Consider the following 22,227-nt stretch of genomic DNA (forward strand, 5'->3'; position numbering starts at 1 on the left):
ATTAATGTATGGGCGTGTCGTTGTTGAATGTGGCAATGCCACAATTATCATACACATATCGGCATGTGTGTGTGTGGGAAGTGTGTATGGTGGTGTCGTGTATATGTCCCATTAGGACAAGGAATCATGCGGAACGCAATTAACTAAACAAGATTTCTTCGCTACATTCGTTCGAATGACCGAACAATCATCGTCGTCGTACAAGCAGAAAATGACACAACAAACAATGATTCATGATAGCACAGTTAACAACAACATCAACCACAATGCCAATAAAACATTTCATGCAAACTAATCGAAGGGGGGCAATTAGCTACTACATAAACTATATATGCCTCTCATTCACTCTTTCATAGATGGCCAACATAGCTTTTTCTTTTTGGCTGATACGGTCGAGAATAGCGGCATGCTATTCGTTATTCTATTTTGTCATGCGCCGCCATATTGAATTCGAAAATAAGGGGGAAGGTCCAATTTGTAAATGACTCTGTGCGACTGGGTCGTTTGTCTGGTGGTTGTTTTTGTCTGGCACCAGGCTGATGGGCTGGAGGAATACAAATATATTTTTTTGGTAGTACGTGATGCGTTGATATGAGTTCTGTCTATACAAACACGGGGACAGTGTCAGTACGCCGAAGATCTTAAAACGGTTCAGTGCTTCGTCTGCGTGGAAGATTGTGTGTGTCCGTTGTGTTTTATCTCAGAAATGTAAAAAATTGATCAAAAATAGTGCTGTAATTGTCTATCGATTATTTTAATTTTGTTTTTAAGAATAGAAATACGCTATGTACGTATAAATAGCAAAGATACCCTAATTATCAAAAGAAGTAAAAAGTGATTACAAAAGAGTGAATAAACCGAATAAATATGGATAATAAAATGGATGCAGACGTACCTACGAAAATAAGTAAATTCCCAACGCCCTTCTCTATTGACAGCCTCATAGCCACACATCATCAAGCAGTCCAAAAAACCAACGACAATGTGGCAAGCAACTATGAAATAACGGAAGAACTCAATGCCCGGGCAATGGTGGCTTCGTCGGCTCTGGGGTTAACAAATTTCCCTCTGTACAATCCTTGGCTACATGGGTATTTCGCCCAAAATCATGATAGGATCTCCCAACTTCTTGCCAACAATGGAGAATACGCTGCTAATAGTCTGGCCAAAGAACCAAATGCTAAGGATTCCAGTACACCTATCAATGTACCGGCTCCTCACAGCTCACCACCATTACATCACTCAAATCCAACGGTCGATTTGGATTCGAAACTGCAAACAAGATTTTTAATACCAGCATTCGGCTTGGGATCGATTCCACCAACAATTACGTCTTTGAACGAGTCTCTTTTGCAACAGTCAATGAATTTTGCCAACGACCTAACATCACATCAAAAACTTGCGGAATTTATGACAAATGGGTTGACATCAGAAAATGTGCAAAATCTATCAATTGCAAATAGATTTGCCCACAAGGTATTCAGCGAGGCGGCCATTAAAAGTGCGGTAAACCCGAATTCGATTTCAGGCTCTTCTTTTCACCTGCAAGCCAGACAAGATTGTTCCGACAGCAGTTCACACCATCCATCCGACGAAGCGTCCGTCGATGTTGTCGACGAGGACTATGATTGTAGTAATGATTCATGTAGCGATATTAGTCTGACAATGTCGCCCCAAAACTGCAGAGCTGATGTGGATAAAAGTAGAGGTAATTAAATAAAGATCATGAAATGTAGAATACTTCCCTTGGTGTTCGTGCAAAACCACTAAATTGTATGAAACAATATTTTTCCAAACTTAGTATCAGAGAATGAAGCCGCCGAGTCGCGCCGGCGATTTTAGCCGCCGCCGACCATTTTTTTGCCAGTCAACGCCGCCGCCGAATATGTGAAATCATCTCGACTTAAATTTAGCCACCAATTAATCAAGATTATTCATTTAAATTAGAAAAAAAAAAATCATTAATAATTGTTGTATTTTTTGCTAAAATTTTGAACCAATCAATCAGTATCAAGTTGTTATAATAATTTTGCAAAACGTTAGCTCAGAAAATTCGAATAGAATGGAAATTTGATTGTACAATTGGTTGTACAACTAATCTCATTGTAATTCGGGTAACGTTAAAGTGATTTTATAATGGATAATTATCGGCCGCCGAAAATACAAATTTATATCGGCTTAGGCGCACAGCCGCTACCGCAGGCAAAAATTTAGTGTCAGCCGCCGCCGACAAAAATGGGTCGGCTTCATTCTCTGTTTAGTACCAATCACTAATCGTAGTAACTGTTTTTTTATACCCTGCGCCACACAGTGGAACAGGGTATTATAAGTTAGTGCATATGTTTGCAACACCCAGAGACGAGATAGACACATGGTGTCTTTGGCAAAAATGCTCAGGGTGGGCTCCTGAGTCGATATAGTCATGCCCGTCTGTCCGTGAGCACATTTTTGTAATCAAAGTCTAGGTATAAAAGAACAATTAGTACTATAGTCAAGTGTGCCAAATTTTATTTAAATCGGTTCAGATTTAGATATAGCTCCCATAAGCCAGAGTTTTACCCCAATTTGGTGGAAATTTTGCACTAGGAGTACAATTAGTAGTGTAGTCAAGTGTGCCAAATTTTATTGAAATCGAGTCAGATTTAGATATAGCTCCCATATATAGCTTTCGCCCGATTTATACTCATATGACCACAGAGGCCAATTTTTAACTCCGATTTAGTTGAAATTTTGAACAGGGAGTAGAATTAGCATTGTAGCTATGCGTGCCAAATTTGGTTGAAATCGGTTCAGATTTAGATATAGCTCCCACATATAGCTTTCGCCCGATTTATACTCATATGACCACAGAGGCCAATTTTTAACTCCGATTTAGTTGAAATTTTGAACAGGGAGTAGAATTAGCATTGTAGCTATGCGTGCCAAATTTGGTTGAAATCGTTTCAAATTTAGATATAGCTCCCATATATGTTTTTTCTGATTTCGACAAAAATGGTCAAAATACCAACATTTTCCTTGTAAAATCGCCTCTGTTTAGTCGAAAAGTTGTAAAAATGACTGTAATTATCCTAAACTTCTAATACATATATATCGGGCGATAAATCAAAAATAAACTTTTGCGAAGTTTCCTTAAAATTGCTTCAGATTTAAATGTTTCTCATTTTTTTTTACTAACATTGTGTTCCACCCTAGTGTATTAGCCGACTTAAAATTTAAGTCTATAGATTTTGTAGAAGTCTATCTTTCCTTACTTGTTTTTTAGTAACATTGTGTTCCACCCTAGTGCATTAGCCGACTTAAATTTTGAGTCTATAGATTTTGTAGAAGTCTATCAAATTCTGTCCATATCGAGTGATATTTAAATGTATGTATTTGGGACAAACCTTTATATATAGCCCCCAACACATTTGACGGATGTGATATGGTATCGAAAATTTAGATCTACGAAGTGGTGCAGGGTATAATATAGTCGGCCCCGCCCGACTTTAGGCTTTCCTTACTTGTTTTCTTTTATGTTTACTCGGGCACTCACGCTCACCTACAATTCACAAAAAATTCGCGTTATATTTATATTTGCTTCAGATTTAAATGTTTCTCTTTTTTTTTTACTAACATTGTGTTCCACCCTAGTGTATTAGCCGACTTAAATTTTGAGTCTATAGATTTTGTAGAAGTCTATCAAATTCTGTCCATATCGAGTGATATTTAAATATATGTATTTGGGACAAACCTTTATATATAGCCCCCAACACATTTGACGGATGTGATATGGTATCGAAAATTTAGATCTACGAAGTGGTGCAGGGTATAATATAGTCGGCCCCGCCCGACTTTAGGCTGCCCTTACTTGTTTTCTTTTATGTTTACTCGGGCACTCACGCTCACCTACGATTCACAAAAAATTCGCGTTATATTTAAACTTGAATCAGTACAAGTACAAACAAATAGCAAATAATAGCAAAACTTGAATATAGCACGATATATTCCATTATTTGATTTTTACTTAATGAGTTCTTAAAGTAACGACTATTTACATACATTGTAGGATTTTTAAGTACCATTTACAAAAATCTCCCTTCTGTTGTTCATTCTTACTATTTTTGAAAAGTCTACGAAATATTTCTTCTGCTAGCAGCATTGAACTTATCTGTGTAATAAGTTGAATATGATTCCCTATTCAAATTAAATTACACCTCAAAAATTAAATACCTAAAATGCAAAATGAAATAAATCCCCATTTTTTGGGGACTTATTTCGTATAAGCAACTACGAGGGCGGTTCGGAAACTTCTTAGCCTATCAATGCAAGAGAATAGTTAGTTCTTCAAAAATATTTTTATTTTTTAATATAATCTCCTGAAACTTCAATACACTTAGCCCAACGCTTTTCTATCAATTCTATACCTTGATTAAAATAGTTTTCCTCAAGGTCTTCAAAATAGTGGTTTACAATTGTAATTGCATCTTCATTTGATGTAAAATGCTTGCCAGCAAGGAATTTTTTTCAGATTTGGGAACAAGTAAAAGTCACTGGGAGCTAAATCAGGAGAATAAGGTGGGTGGTCAAGCAACTCGTACTTTAATTCGTTGATTTTAGCCATTGTTAAAATACTCTTGTGCGCTGGTGCGTTGTCTTGATGAAAATTTTTTTTGTGTTGTAAGCCAGGACGTTTTTCTCGAATTTGTACATTTAATTGATCCAAAAGGTTACAATAGTACTCTGCATTTATTGTTTTACACTTTTGCAGATAGTCAATCAATAAAATATCTTTGAAGTCCCAAAAAACCGTTGCCATATCCTTACCAGCCGATTGAATTGTTTTTGTCTTTTTTGGGGCACTTCCTCCAGCTTCAGTCTATTGTTTGGATTGTTCTTTTGTCTCTGGAGTATAGTGGTGGATCCATGTCTCATCAACAGTTATGAAACGACGCATAAAATCCATTTTATTTCGCTTAAAACGATCCAAACAGGCTTGAGAAATGTTCATTCTTATGCGTTTTTGATCGACTGTTAACAAATGCGGCACCCATCTTGTAGAAAGCTTTTTCATCTGTAGTTCTTCATGCAAAATGGACTCGATCATTTGAGATGCCCATGATATTAGCAATTTCACGCACTTTTATTCGTCGATCATTTAATACCATATCATGCACTTTGGCTACAATTTCTGTTGTTGTTGCTGTTTTTGGGCGTTCACTACGTGGTGCATCTTCAATGCTTGTACGGCCACGTTTAAATTCAGCAACCCAATTTTTTACTGTTGCATATGAAGGATCACTTTCACCTAACACATTCACCATATCATTATGAATTTCTTGTCCCGATAAATCTTTTTTATGTAAATATTTAATGACAGCACGCATTTCTAATTTTTCCATTGTAAAAAAAATTGCGGATGCGTCTTTTTTGAACAACTGTTTCTATATGAAGGAGTTGCCAGATCGAAACATGTGTTTAACATGTGTTCATAACAGAGATGGAAGTTTCCAAAACACTCAACTTTTTCTGTTTATACCGCGCTTTTTGTGCTTGGCTAAGAAGTTTCCGAACTGCCCTCGTAGTCTCTATAGAGGAAATTGGGAATACATTTCATATTGGGGAAATATTTCATGGGGACTTGTTTCATGCCTCTCAATTATTTAAATAATAGAAGTGATTGTGATATGAGCAAGTTTAAATCGTTATGAACGTTATTTTGATCGTGAGCATGATTGTGCAAATATTTTATTCACTCGCGGCGCGAGCCAATACAGCCATAAAGATATTGGCCCCTATCACCGATACACCGAAAGAATTCTCTTCGATAATTTTACGAAGAATTCTTCATTAACTATTCTTCCTTAATTCTTCATTAAAATAACGAAATTTTCATTCATTTTCGTAAATTTTACGAAGAACATTTTACGAATGTACGAAACTTCTACGAAACATTCTACATTAACTTTTCTTCGTAAAAAGTTCGTACTTTTAACGAAACTTTCTTCACATTTCATGAATTTTGTGAAGAAGTTTTTACGAATATTTTACGAAACATTCTGCGTTAAAATTTCTTCATAAAAAGTACGAAACATTTTCTTTGAAATAACGAAGAAGTTTCATTGAAGTTGTAAAATTTACGTTCGCGGCATTAAATTGTCTTTTATAATGTGCTTGAGTGTATTCCTTTATTCTATTTTTTTATGCAAGTCTATGCTACTTCTCATTTTGGTGATAGCGCGCTATGAATAAAAGTGAAGCAATAAAACTAAAAATTATTCAAAAACTTAAGATGTAAAGTAGTGATGTCATTTTTCACACTTGCAACTACAACCAAATGCACTTTCGACTATAAATTTTTTTTCTAAAAGTTCGAATATTTTTCAGAAAAAAGTACGAAATATTTTCATAAAAAGTACGAAAATTTTTCATAAAAACTACGAAAATTTTTCATAAAAAGTACGAAACATTTTCATAAAAAGAACGAAATTGTTTCATAAAAAGTACGAAGATTTTTCATAAAAAGTACGAAGATTCTTCATAAAAAGTACGAAGATTCTTCATAAAAAGTACGAATTTTTTTCTTACAAACTACGAAAATTTTGGAAGAACTTTTCTTCGTAAAAAGTACGAAATATTTCGTACTTTTAATGAAAAGTTTCTTTGGTTGTAAAACAATGACAAATTTCGTACTTTTAACGAAATTTTTCGTTCTTTTTACGAAGAAAATTCTTTCGGTGTAGCTAAACCGAAAGAATGCTCTTCATAAAAAAAACGAAATTTGTCATTGTTTTACAACCAAAGAAACATTTCATTAACGAAATTTTTCCTTCATCGTTGTATGCAAAAGTTTCTTTCTTGTTATGAAAAAGTTTTTGTTAGAAAAATATTTATATTATAAAAATATCATCACTACTTCAAACCTTAACTTTTTGAATAATTTTCAGTTTGGTTGCCTTTTATTCCTTACATCCTTTCGCCCAAATGAGAAATAGCATAGATGCAGTAAAAAAATTATAAATGAAGAAAGCAATACACTCAATTTTATGTCACAAATTCAATGAATCGTTTTCTTAATTTCAACGAAAATGTTTTGTATTTTTTATGAAGAATTTATCGTAAAATATTCATAAAAATGTCTTCAGAAAATTCATGAAATGTGAAGACTTTCGTTAAAAGTACGATTTTTTTGACATCTCAATTTGATCTAATATATTTTCCTCCGGAACGAAATTCCCCTTTCTTATAAAGTATTTTCTTTTAAAGCAAATCCGAATTTATGAAAAGCGATTCAACAATTGACTTCAATCTGTTTTATTTGATTTTAAAGATTTTTTTGATTCACTGAAATTTAACAATGGTTCCTTTTGGTTTTTACCTTATAAAAATTTTTCCTTGCCACACTGAAAAAAAAGCATGCTCGGTTTCAAGGATTTTGTCTTTACATTAACAATTTTGGTATTGATTCCGAGCCAAAGAAGCGGAGAATACATATAAGGATACTTTTAAGACACAATTCTCTTTTAAATTTAGATTTTGTGTACTTGACTCTAGGAAGCAAATTTTAATTTTTCGCTTTTTCAGCTTTTTTTCTTCATATGCTATTAAAGCCCTTTAAAAACGGGTTAACGACGACTTTATTTTCCAAATTCAGATTCGACTTCCAGTAGAAATTGTGCTATGTTTCAAGTAAAAAACACCTTTAAAATAAAGTGTTGAAAAACGTGTCCTATATTTGAACGATTTTTTGCTTTGTAGTCAAGATGCAAAAAGACAACAAATTTAAAGACAATCTCATTAATTTTAAAGAATTTTTCTGAGTTATTAAAGTCAAGTTGACTCAAAATTTTTTTCTTTCATGTTATGATACCCATTTTTAAGTCAAATCACTTACTTATAAGGACAATACGACTTCATTGAAAAGTTTATCGACTTTTGGACAAGGAAAAAAACTTTATATTAGAGAAATGCGTCTTCTATGCTAAGCAAAATTTGCATTCGTATTTTAAAGACATGAAATCTTTGACCTCAGGACAATATTTTTTTCAGTGCACATTTTCTCTACACGGACGAAAAAAAACTGTTTTTAATATGTTTGGGTGTAAAAATTTGTAGCACATTATTTTTAATTTGTAGCACATTATTTTTAAGTGCAAGCATATAATGTTCATAAACTAGCATAACATGTTTGCGACATATAGTTAATATGTTAGATCATATTATGTCTCGGACATAACAATTTTTTAAATATTCATAAAAGATATATAATTTCAAAATTGCCTATAAACATAAGTAAAAAAATGGAAGTAACCAATTGGTGCCTTAAAAACATATACACACAAGGAAAATTTCATTAAAAGTTTTTTTTTTCTATCAGTGTCTAAGGTGAAACATAAAATGCTTGAACAATACAAACAATATTTTGTTTGGACCCATCCTGAAAATATATATGGTTGAAGCAGAATGTGTTTGGGAGTATATGTTACAGAAGCGCATTTTTTGAGGGTGTACTCTCTAAATTGTATCCAAGTTATTTAAACTTAGATAAAATGTAACGATATACAAAGAGTGTCGCAGAACTTCTCAACGCTCCATTGAATCTCAATTTTAAAATGTGAGCATAAAAAAGCTACCCCTTGGCAAAATGAAGACAACGACCCTAGCACGTCATCAGATATTATTGTTGTGTCCTAAGTGATTTTGTCTTGAAATGTATCCCCGCTTCATTTCAGTTATTCACACTTACACGGATGACTTCTTTTGTTGGCAGAGATTTATATTCAATTTGGATGGCGTACATATGCATGTACGTTTGTTTGTTTGTGTATTTGTGTTTTGCTCTGTCATAATCCAACCACTAATCACCACCAATAATGTTTTTCCTTGCCTAAAACATCCATATGGCATTAAAGAGGATGTTCATTTGGAATGAATTAACCCAACAACATCGCATTGCACTCCCCCACGAGGCTTTATTGAGCATGAACGACGTTCACAAATTATCGCCGTTACTCACTGACTTAGTTATGATGTGGTCGAAGTTGTTGGGTGGAATAATGTTTGCTTTTGTTGTAAATGAAAAATCATAACCTCCGCCGCATACGAGAATGGACTCATCCAACGACACTCGTAATGTCAGTTATGAATATTTAATTTTTTTCTGTAACGAAAATTCAATCGATTCGCTATGGCTTTTACTCATTCGTATGACACTCACACAAACACAAAGGTATTCACAAATATAGCAACTTGTGATACAGACGTCTCGAAAATTTTGGGTTTATTGTTGATCATTTTGAAATAGATTTTAAATGCTCTCTATGTGTATTGCACAATGGGCAATGTTGATGAAAATCTCAATGTGGGCGTATGCTGGACTACTTGAACAAAATTATTCCCGTTCGCTGTTAAAACAAAAATATGTAATTGCCATGTAAGGTAATTAACTACCATTTATGAATTTATTCCTTCCCATAAAAAACAAATGAACTAAAAATAAAGAAGAAAATCGCTGGCCCAAAATGACGACCACTTTAACAATGGCGTAATACATTCTTCCTATGTTTTTGAAGACGTACGAATATTTTATTCTAGTTTAGTTCAATTTGGTGCAATTAAGGTAAATTGTCCTTAAAGTGAAGAAAAACATTTTTGGTTTGACTCTTAGCATTAAAAATAGAAAAGATTTGAAAAAATACGCTACTATGTACTTATTTTAAGATTTCTGAGCAGTGCTGTCACCACTTCTAAATATTTTTAACTTCTATATAAGTGGTGGTAAAACCTATATGACACCCCGTAGGGATTCGGCAACATGAAGGTTATGCCATAACACTGAACCCATTGCTAGAGAAATTTCCACTTCTTTATTCCGGATTCTACACTGAATATTGTCGTGAGACCAAAGATTTTGTGTCCTTAAAATACGAATGCGTTTTTTTCTTAGCGTAGAAGACGTATTTCTCCGATGCAAAGTGTTTTTCCTTGACAAAACGACGGTCTAATTTTCAATAAAGTCATTTTGTCCTTATAATTAAGTGATTCAATTTAAGAATGGGTATCTTAAAATGAAAGACAATTTTGGTTGAATAAGGTTAACTTATCTTTAATAATTGTGAAAAATTCTTCAAAATTAATGAAATTAGTTGACTTTTTACATCTAGACAACGAAGCAAAAAAGCGTTTAAAAATAGAAGATGTTTTGAACACTTTATTTTTAAGACTACTTTTTACTTCAATCATAGCATAATTTCTACTAGAAGTCTAAATTTGGAAAAAAACGAAGTTTTCGTTAATACGTTTTTAAATTACTTTGGTTACACATGAAGAATAAAGCTGAAAAAACTAATATATTAAAATACGTTTCCTAGAATCAAGTACGCTAAACTCAAATTTAAAAAATATTTGTGTCTTAAATGTAGACTTACTTCAACTCTCCGCTTCTCGACTCGGAATCAATACCAAAATCATTAATGTAAATACAAAATCTTTGGAAGCGGGCATGCTTTTCTCAGTGTACAACATTACCTTAGCCGGTGGATTATTATACCCTCCACCATAGGATGGGGGTATATTAACTTTGTCATTCCGATTGTAACACATCGAAATATTACTCTAAGACCCCATAAAGTATATATATTCTGGGTCGTGGTGAAATTCTGAGTCGATCTGAGCATGTCCGTCCGTCCGTCCGTCTGTTGAAATCACGTTAACTTCCGAACGAAACAAGCTATCGACTATGGTCTCTAACAACCATACAAAATTGGTCCATATCGGTCCGTAATTATATATATAGCCCCCATATAAACCGATCACCAGATTTGACCTCCGGAGCCTCTTGGAAGACGAAAATTCATCTGATTCAGTTGAAATTTGGTACGTGATATTAATATATGGCCTCAAACACGCATGCAAAAATTGCTCGATACCGGTCCATAATTATATATAGGTCCCATATAAACCGATCCCCAGATTTGACCTCCGGAGCACGTTGGAAGAGCAAAATTCTTCCCATTCGGTTGAAATTTGGTACGTGATGTTAGTATAGGGTATCCAACAACCATGCAGGAATTGGTTCCTATCAGTCCATAATTATATATAGCTCCCATATCAACCGATCCTCAGATTTGACCACCGGTGCCTTTTGGAGAGGCAAAATTCATCCGATCTGGTTGAAATTTGGTACGTGGTGGTAGTATATGATATTTAACAACCACACTGAAAAAAAGCATACCCGGTTCCAAAGATTTTGTCTTTACTTTAAAAAATTGGTATTGATTCCGAGCCAAAGAAGCGGAGAATACAAGTAAGGATACTTTTAAGACACAATTCTCTTTTAAAATCGGGTTTTGTGTACTTGCTTCTAGGAAGCAAATTTTAATTTTTCGCTTTTTCAGCTTTTTTTCTTCATATGCTATCAAAGTCCTTTAAAAACAAGTTAACGACGACTTTATTTTCCAAATTAAGACTCGACTTCTAGTAGAAATTATGTTGTGTTTCAAGTAAAAAACGTCTTTAAAATAAAGTGTTGAAAAACATGTCCTATATTTGAAAGATTTTTTTCTTTGTAGTCAAGATGCAAAAAGACAACAAATTTAAAGACAATTTCATTAAATTTAAAAATTTTTTCTAAATTATTAAAGTCAAGTTGACCTTAGCCCAAACATTCTTTCTTTCATGTTATGATATCCATTTTTAAATCAAATCACTTAATTATAAGGACAATACGACTTCATTGAAAAGCTTATCGACCTTTGGTCTAGGAAAACAACTTTATACTAGAGAAATGCGTCTTCTATGCTAAGCAAAATTTGCATTCGTATTTTAAAGACATGAAATCTTTGACTTCACGACAATATTTTTTTCAGTGCATGTAAGTTGAAACTTGTGGATGACAGTCTTACGTAGAAGTTTCTACGCAATCCATGGTGGACGGTACATAAGATTCGGCCTGGCCGAACTTACGGCCGTATATACTTGTTAGCTGAATCACATTAGTCTAATACCTTGTACCACTGTGCTTAACAAAAATAAATTCTTACTCATTGTATTACAAATTGCAAATACCTTTTTATTTGTGAATGGACGATGGACGGGATAGACTGACTTCATTGTACTCAGCAAATACAGACATCTTCAATAAAAATTTGTCGTCATACTCTTTTTTGCATTCAGTGGAATGAGTTCCATTGTTCGGCATGGATGAAGAAGTCTTTGAAAATTATGAATTATGTGAAAACTGGATGGAGATTAAGTTGTTGGTTGACTTTTACTCCCCCAAGAGTTTTCCCAACTCCTATAGGATGGCAAGAGATGGGGTGATGGCAAAGAGTAGCTAGCATGTGTCAAAATGTCAGTTGATTGTGTGAAAAGCGTTTACGTCGTACTTGATTTTTACAGTTCCTTTCTGTTTTGATTGACATTGAACACTGGGTTCTTAATGCCATTTTATGCTAATTTTCGTTTTGCTTATTGTCCTTAGCCATTGTGGTCGCGAAAATATCGTAATTAAATCTGACAAACTTGAAATGGGGATAATTTTTAAAAATATTTTGCTTTTATTTAAAATTAGTTTAATTTTTTGTGGACTTTCGACTGACGTTAAAATGTGAAATGAAAAGAATGATTTATTCGAATATCATTGCGTTAAATAAAATGTCTCCATTGAACAAATTACATTTTTAAAGTATCAACAATGGATTAAGAAGGTAGGAAATGAGTAGGTAAACGTTCATATTCATATTAGTTTGCAATTTTTTTTGTGTGTAATTAACAATTACTTACATTGCTGATCGTTTTTCTTGTTATCTTGTTTCTTACAAATCCAAAATACACAAATAATGAAGAAAATCGGTAATATTTTTGCACTATGTTTTTCCTGCCAGTAAATTCTATTTTTATTTGTGGACCAATACTCGCATACGACAACTTTGGACCTAAAGTCGTCCATGGTATACTTTTGCTTTTTTCTTTGTTTGATGAGTAATACAAAAATTCGGAAACTGTTGCACAAACGCGCTACTCATCGAAATCAAGTTCAGTTATCGATATTTAATTTCCTAAGAAATAATTTTAGTACTTACTACACTCTCAAACAAATCGCATCTGTAATATATTCTCCCAAACATATTCTGCTGAAAGCATACACATACACCGAAAGAAAATTTCATTAAAATTGAGCCAATGACATTTTGTCATTGTTATAGTGAACAATTTTCGTTGATACAATGAAAATGTTAATTAATAGTATGAAATGTTTCGCTAATTAATAAAAAAACATTACATTAACGAAAATATTCAATGTGTTTATGAAATTTTTTCATTGGCTCAATTTTAATGACAAATTTCATTAATATTATGAAGCTTTTTCTGTCAGCGTATATTTTAAAAATTTGTTCCAACAAAAAATTGTTTGTGCTATGTAAACATATTATGTTTCATCAGACGCATACCAAAAGTAAACAGTTATCCGAAAAAATGCTGTCATTTGATTCTGTGGCTGTGTTATCTTTCTCCATAGGCCTAGGAAGGCCTCTGGGGAGGAAGCTTTGCCACCTCAATCATTAAAAATCATATACTGAAATCATGTACCGCAACCGATGCTCCGGAGGAGAAATCCGGGCCTATATATAATTATGAACCGATATCGATCAATTTTTACATGGTTAATACGGAGCATATACTTGGATCGCGTAAATAAATATTAATAACAAGTACTTGTAACATACACGGACGAAAAAGACTGTTTTTCACACGTTTGGGTGTAAAAATTATATGTTAAATTTTTTTAACACAATATTTTTAAGTGCAAGCCTATAATGTTCATATACTAGCATAACATGTTTGAGACATATATATTAATATGTTAGAACATATTATGTTTGGGACATAACACTTTTGTAAATATAATATGTTTAGATGCAAACATATATTAATTTAGAAATAGCCTATAAACATATATGTGTTTAGAAAGACAGACCTAGAGAGTATGCTGCAAGTAAAAGATTGGAAGTAACCAATTGGCGCCATAAAAAAAATATATATACAAAGAAAATTTCATCAAAATTTGTTTCTACCAGTGTATGCCTAAGGTAAAACATAATATGTTTGAACAATACAAACAATATTTTGAATATTTAGAAGCGAGTTTTTTTGAGGATGTAATTTATGTTTAATACATTTCAGTTTTACGGCAATTTTCATGTAGCTCCGTTAGGCTTTAACTGCCAGTTAACAGAAAGTAATTTGCAAATATCTTTTCTCCGGTTAACTTTAACTGAAAAATTTTCATCAGTTAAGTTCCTAATTGCTATATGGAATACTATTAGCTAACGAAGCACTAACGGAGCTACATTTTTGCCGCTAAATTTAATTAATTTTTAACTTATTAAAAAAAAACAACAAAAATTACTAAAAATATGAAAAAATCCAATTAATTTTTAGCTGAAATGTTTTCAATCACTGAAATGATATAATCAATTAAAAGTTAATTTATACGATTAATGTTTGTGATTGAGTTTTGTTTCAATTAAAAAATTAAATTAAGTTTTTAATTGAATATGTTATAAAACTCAGTTAAGACTTAAATTGGATTTTTTTTGTGTGTAGTTAAATTAATTAAAGGCTTTTTTGAGACACGTATGTTAATATGTTAGAACATATTATGTGCGACATTGCATTTTCTTAAATGTAATGTCTTTCGGCAGCAAGAATATACCAAATACTTTTTTGTTAATAAATATGTTCATTTTAAAACCTACCAAAAATTACAATAGATTTTCCCCCAAATTCAAAAATATATAACAGCAGTCGCCGACTGCTGTTTTCAGCAGATTTTTATGAGTTTTTTTTGCATTGCATAGAAGGCTCATTTCTTTAATAAAAAGTTTTTTTCCTTGCCTGAAAGTCGATAAAATTTCAATGAAATCGTTTTGTCTTTGTATTTAAGTAGTTCGACTTAAAAATTGGTATCTTTACATGAAAGAAAATTTGTTTGAATAAGGTCAACTTGGTCTTAATAATTCTGAAAATTTCTTCAAAATGAATGACTTTGTTGGCTTTTTGTATCTTGACCCCAATGCATAAAAGCGTTCGGAAATAGGAGACGATTTTTACTTGAAACATAGCATAATTTCTACCTGCATTTGGAAATTTAGATTTTCGTTTTTAAAAGACTTTGCAGAAAAACCGATTAAATTCAAATTTGTTTCCTAGTACCAAGTTCGCGAAACTTAAATTTTGAAGAGAACTATGTCTTTAATGTAACCCTATTTGAATTCTCCGCTTCTTTGGCTCAGAATTAATAACAAAATCATAAGAGTTAAGACACAATCTTTGGAACCGGCAAGCTTTTTTCAGCATATATACATATAATAAAATTTCTCATTACTATGACTATTTTTCCGATAATCAACGAAATGAGCCGTCTTTTAACGAAAATATTCATTGAGTTAATGAAGAAGTTTTGTTTAAAAAAGTAAAGCTGGCTCAATTCTAATAAAATTTTCTTTGTGTGTCCGAAATGAAATACTTAACGCCAATACTAATTCATCCTTTCCAAATCATGCGAAATGTTTTAAATAAAAGCAACATCAGAATATTTTTGGTGGACCCTAAAGCATTATACGTTCCTCAATGGTTTTTTCATCTTCCCCATAATTTCTTTTCTAAAGATTTTGGCGGATTTTGATGCACCCCACCCTTCGATGTTTTTATGAATAACTCATTCAGAAACAGTTCTTGCTAGCCTCTCTATGTTTTCATTTTGTTTTACTTTTTTTAGCATACAATCACACTGATAGCGAAGACTGCTCCGATGATGAGGGGAATTCGAGTGGCCACAAAGACTCAAATAACATGGCTGGTTCCAAATCGAGACGAAGGAGAACAGCATTCACCTCCGAGCAGCTATTGGAATTAGAGAGAGAATTCCATGCCAAGAAGTACCTAAGTCTAACCGAAAGAAGCCAAATTGCGACAAGTCTTAAGCTGAGTGAAGTTCAAGTAAGTGTATTTCCTCAACTAGGGTTCGCAGGAAAATTGCAGAACATCATTTAATGGATCACTTTATTTCCTCCACAGGTTAAAATATGGTTTCAAAACCGGAGGGCGAAATGGAAACGTGTTAAAGCTGGCTTGTCTTCTCACGGTTTAGGCCGGAACGGAACGTCCGGCACGAAAATTGTTGTACCTATTCCCGTCCACGTAAATCGTTTCGCAGTTCGTTCGCAGCACCAGCAAATGGAGAAGATGTGCCTCAGTGGTCCCAAACCCGACTTAAGGAAAAAGATCACCTCCGACAACAGTGGTTTTGAAAAATTCAATTCCAATGTTCCCAATTCTAATGTGCCAGCATTGCCACCAAATACGGTCAACACACCTGCAGCCCCAAACCTAACCGCTTTAACGAGCACGCTTGCACGTAGTATTTATTAACAGCAAGTGCTGTGAAGTCTAGTTTTAGAAAATAGAAAATATTGTCATAGTTTGTTAAGTTCGTTTCTTTATGGTATTTCCCTTTTCCTAATTTCAATCCTAAGTAAAGTTTACAGACTAGAACTTAAGACACACAAGAATTGTAAATAAATAAATAAAGAGTCAACAAATTAAATGTATGTGCAACAAACAAAATTACTTTTTACACCCCCTTTTACATTTATAATTAGATTTGAAGATTTGAAATGAAAGGTGTTATTTCATTGCCCGCTAAGACGAGAAGTTTAAGATCTCTCTAAAACTCAAACAAAAATGATAAATCCATAATCTGATGTAATTTCCATATGTCTCCCATTTTCACGATAACCTTTTTTTTATTGTGAGTAAGTTATTCAATAAAATGAAGTGAACGGAAATATTGATTGCTATTTGACAATTAATGCATTAAATCGGTAAATTTCAATTGCACTCTGTGATGGCATTCAAACAACAGATGTCAGTTGAAAATCGATATTAAAGAACATAGGAAGTCGATTAGAGGGTTTTGAAAAACATGAAAATTCGATTCGGTTCAATTTTGAAAACCTATCAAAAGTAGTTAGACTCTGACTTATATTAGTACAAGAAATTAATAGGTTATCAGTACACTGAAACAAAGTATACTGGTTTCTAAAGATCTAATTTGAGGACGATTTCCACAAATTTAAGTACGATATCAATATTATTGAAGTATGAATTCAGATGAAACAAGTATATACAGCAGTAAGTTCGGCCGGGCCGAATCTTAAATACCCACCACCACGAATCAAATATAATAGTTTACTTTGAAAACTCTTCGTCGTAGCGGGTTTCTTGATAATATATGGAATTTTAGGGGGTTTGATGACAAATTTTCTACAAAGCAAATCAGTTCAACCAGATTCTACCTATGAAGACTAGATCAGATTCTGGATTTATGAGAACCAATTTTGTTTGAGTTTTAGAGAAATCATAAACATATCGTGTAACATATATGATGAAATAACGCCTTGATTTGAAATCTTAAATCTGTAGATTTTTTCCGCCATTTTTTAAATGAATACGATGATTAAAATGTGGAAATTTTACTTTCAGTTTCAAGCAATTTTCATGATCAGTGCGCCTGTTATACCCTGAAAGAAGTGTTTTCTTTTCTGAGGAACGAAATTTTAGACAAGCAAAGTTTTCTTTTGACACAAATTTTAGAGACAATCGTTAAATCACTTATCAAAAATTCGGATTACTTTGCTCTAAACGAAAATACTTTATACGAAAAGGGAATTTCGTTTGTCTAAAATTTCATTCCGGAGGAAAATATTTTTTCTTTGGGTGTACCCTCAAGAAGTTAAATCGGTCTATATCGACCGGTAAAAATAAATGCGATACAGAAACTAAGGTTTCTAGAAGCCCAAGGAGTTAAATATGCAGATTGGTCTATGTGGAGGCTATACTAAAACATGGGTCGACACACACCATATTCGGCCGACCTATTTGTGGTCAGCCGGATTTCAGAAGTCCTAGAAATAAATTGGGGAATTAGGTCTAAATGGGGGCTATACCAAAACATGGACCAATACTCACCACCTCTTAATGTTCCTCAATACCTCTAGAATTCCACTTTCAGACGAATTGGGTGAAAACTACGAATTCTAGAAGTCCAAGAAGTAAAATCGGGAGATCAGTCAGTATATAGGGGCTATACCAAAACATGGACCGATACGGACCATTTTCGACAAACTTCTTTATGGTCCTAAAATACCTATAGACTTCTTATTTTCGGGCAAATTGGATAAAAACTACGGGTTCTAGAAGCCCCAGAAATAAAGTCGGGAGATAGGTCTATATGGGGGCTATACCAAAACATGGACCGATAGGCACCATTTGCGACACACCTATTTGTGATCTCAAAATACCTGAAGATTTTCAATTTCAAGCAAATCGGCTAGAAAATATAGTCTCTAGACGCTCAAGAAATAAAATCGGGAGATTGGTCTATATTGGGGTTATACCAAAAAATGGACCGATACACCTCAATTTCGGCACACCTATTTGTGGTCCCAAAATACCTCTAGATTTCCAATTTCAGGCAAATCGGGTAATAAATACAGTTTATAGAAGCCCAAGAATAAAACTCGGGAGATCGGTCTATATGGCGGCTATATCAAAATATGGACCGATACGGACCATTTTCGACACACCACTTTATGGTCCTAAAATACTTCTATATTTTCAATTTCAGGAAAATCGGATAGAAAATACAGTTTATAGATGCCCAAGAAGCAAAATCGGGAGATCGGTCTATGTGGGGGATATACCAAAACATGAACCGATGGGCACCATTTTCGGCACACCTTTTTATGGTCCTCAAGTACCTCTAGATTTTCAATTTCAGGCAAATTGAATAAAAACTACAGTTTTTGTAAGCCCAAGACCCTAATCGGGAATTCGGTTTATATGGGGACTACATCAAAACTTGGACCGATATAGCCCATCTTCGAACTTGACCTGCCTGCAAACAAAAAACGAATCTGTGTCAAATTTTAGGACGATAGCGCCATTATTGAAGGCTGTAGCGTGATTACAACAGACAGACGGACATACTTATATCGTCTTAGAATTTCTCCCTGATCAAGAATATATATACATTATATAGTCGGAAATCGATATTTCGATGTGTTACACAGGGAATGACAAACTTATTATACCCCCATCACCATTCTGTGGTGGTGGGTATAAAAACAACTTGAATTTATTGCAACAAAATTGCTGGTTTTCAGCTTGAAAACTGAACATAGCTGGTTTTCAGCTTGAAAACTGAACATAGTACTCAGCTTAAAGTGTTAAAGTGGCAGCCATACTTTGTTTCAGGCTCACTTAGACTATTCAGTCTATTGTGATACAAAACGTTGTTAAAACCAGTAAAATTGAATGCCCTGTTGTACTTTTTAACTACAACTCACGAAATTACACCTCTCATAGAGGAAAAAATTAACTAAAAGTAAAGAAAAAATCATTGGCGCCAAATCATTGCCATTTTCAATCATACTGTAGTTCATTCTTACTATTTTTGGGAATCGTACGAAAATTTTCTTTTGCTTTAGTTCATATTGAACTTATATGTACGGTAATTGAACTTTATAACCACATTTAGTTCATAAAATGCTAAGACATATTTCAAAAAAGGGAAATATCATTGGGCTGTGGAAAATTTCGAAAAAACAATAAAATATAACTACAAACAAATAATTAAATAGTTAAATTTAGCGTTAGTTTAACTACGGAATTTTTTCGGTGTACGATATAGACATTACTTAGAGCCAATCATTTTTTATTATAGTTTTGGATTTTTTTCTAATAGGCTTTTTGGTCAGTAGTTTTTAATTTTTTAGTAAATAAAACGATGTGTTTTCATTTTATTTTTTCTCGACGTTTCGCTGGTATGGGTTTTCAGCTTCATCAGGAGAGTGTATTTATTTTGGATTTTCTGTCAACAATTTTTTACTTTTCTTTGAATTTGTAAATGGTAGTAGAATAGCAAAAAAGACCAGCAAAATTCGTTTGCTTATAATGAAAAAAAAATGTCAACATTTCGACTTTTTCAAAATTTGTACCAATGATGGTATCTTACCGTATTCTAAACTATAATTCAGTGGGTTATGTACACTTAATGATGCCCTTACAGCAAATGCTGTGTGACAAATCCATTTGAACTATCATCCATTGAACTACTTTCACGACTCTTTTGCATTGAATGGGAGACACAATCGTTACTATAACGAATCAGGACAATTTTATGGTACAATCAGCCAGCATTAAATATGGCCATTGACACTGCCAATTGCCAATTCGACCGGCAATTAATTCTGGAATGTAGACGGCATTGACACGTACACATTGATCAAATGCACGAATTTGTAGAGACGAGTACATGTGTGAGTAATAGGCCTACACACATAATGTGTGTGTTTGTTTACCCAGTAGACCAAATATTCACAACTATATTGATGCTCAAATGTAAAAGGATGATTGGCCATTGTTTTTGAATGTCAAGATTTTTTTGCTGCAGAAATAAACATTTCAAACAGCAAGCAACATAGATGTTTCAGCAGTTTTTGTCCGCTGAAAAAGCAGAAGCCGTTTTGCCTAAAAGTCGCTGAATATCTAAATAACAATTTATTTTTTAGTCATTCGATATAGAGGGTGATTGTTTTTACGTTTTATCATTTTGCCAACACAGTTTTAATCAGCTAACTTGAGTTTTATTATCAAATTGCAAATTGTGTTTAGGAACGAAGCTCATTTTTGTGGCTTAATGGGAACGTAAATAAGCAAAATTGTAGATTTTGGAGTGAAGGCCAGCCAGGAGTATTACAAAAGCTACCGATGCGGTTTATGGGCTGGTGGTCATTGAGCCATACGTCTTCAAAGATGACGCGAATCGTATCGTAACTATGAATGGTGAGATGATAGATGAGCTTGAATTTTTTTTTTCTTTTTGAGATTTTTTTTTTTGAAAAATTACCCTTTATAATGGATTGGATATGGAACATCACCATAAGAGTGTTTTCCAAAAATATTATGCTGATATTTCAAAAATGCAAAGAAACAATGTATGCTTTGGATCGAGCTAGAATTTAAAAATCCGAGTTGTCATTGACGCGTTAGTGAAAGACTTGGCAATGACAATATTTATTTTGATTTGGAGTCAAAAGGAAAATCATAAAAGTGAAGAAAAGCTTAAAATCGTTAGCTTCTTAATTTTCTTTTTTTTTTCAAAGTTGCATCGACAGGATTTGGCATCAATTTAATTGTCCAATTGTCCAACTGGGTGTGCTTTCCATGGTCATTTATTTAAGTAGTGATGTATACAAACAAATAAACAGTCATTCCAGGTGTATCACGTGTCACGCCTCTTCAACAGATTTTCTGCCTACTTTTCGTTGACAGCTACCCCTAGGGAGGGAGAGCATTGCGACATATACACACATGTCTGTGTTTGTGTGTGCTGTTATAGAATCTCAGAGATTTTTGCAAATCAAGCGTTAAAAAGCAACCCCTAATTTCGTGGTTTCCGGCGTTGTGTGAATTATTTGTTGAGTTCCACATTCAAGCATTTTGCTGCCAAGCAATTTACTCAATACCCTCATCGAGGCAAAGAACAAAAACATAATAGCTGTGACAATAGCTGAAACAAGAGTCTCGCATTTAGCACATTCGCTGAGCCCAAGGAACTGGAGTCAATATCATCAGTTTCATTTTAATTGCGACTCTCAATGTTGCACAAATGGATGGGTGAATGTGTCATTGCGAGGAGGGATCTATTAATAGTCATTGTGCTGTTCCTGCTGTTGTTGTCGTTGTTCATTTTGGTGACAAAATGACTTTTAAGTAAATGCGACAAATTGTTTTTATGTTCCGACCATAGAGGATACGCACATTCAAATCAACGAGGCATGGATGTGTGATGATGGCAAATTAAAAAATCAAATCTTCAAATTGTTTTCTTTCTTTTCATATGGCATGTAAAAGATTAGATTCTTGAATTGGAGCTATGAATATTTACGAAATACATATGTCATTAAACTTGAGCGACCGAAACATTATGAAAATCTCATAAGCTGGAATACAATTTAGTTTATTTTTCGCATAACACAGTATATTTTTTTTTGTGTATTAATGGTCACATTACTGTTTGGTTTCAGTATATGTTTGCTGGGGTTGCTTAACCACGCGCAAAAAAGAATTCTCCTAAACGAAATCTTAGACAAACAACCAACGTTTACTTTTCGCTGTAAGAAA

General features: G+C 33.5%; 1 protein-coding gene across 1 annotated transcript; it reads left to right on the plus strand.

The window, feature by feature from the left end:
- The first annotated feature begins 624 nt into the window (after positions 1–624).
- unpg (homeobox protein unplugged) lies at positions 625–16,585 on the plus strand. The gene is made up of 3 exons (XM_075312837.1): positions 625–1,708; positions 15,758–15,978; positions 16,057–16,585. The coding sequence occupies exons 1-3, from the start codon at positions 868–870 to the stop codon at positions 16,408–16,410; spliced, it is 1,416 nt and encodes a 471-aa protein (XP_075168952.1). The 5' UTR covers positions 625–867; the 3' UTR covers positions 16,411–16,585.
- Positions 16,586–22,227: the final 5,642 nt, after the last annotated feature.

Source organism: Haematobia irritans, chromosome 5 (assembly GCF_050003625.1).
Source record: "Haematobia irritans isolate KBUSLIRL chromosome 5, ASM5000362v1, whole genome shotgun sequence".
Lineage (NCBI taxonomy): Eukaryota > Metazoa > Arthropoda > Insecta > Diptera > Muscidae > Haematobia > Haematobia irritans.

Excerpts from the sequence above, each read along its gene's own strand:
- unpg (XM_075312837.1), top strand. The coding sequence starts at position 868 with ATGGATAATAAAATGGATGCAGACGTACCTACGAAAATAAGTAAATTC. Across the intron at positions 1,709-15,757 it reads TGATGTGGATAAAAGTAGAG|CATACAATCACACTGATAGC; the intron begins GTAATTAAATAA and ends TACTTTTTTTAG. Across the intron at positions 15,979-16,056 it reads TTAAGCTGAGTGAAGTTCAA|GTTAAAATATGGTTTCAAAA; the intron begins GTAAGTGTATTT and ends TTTCCTCCACAG.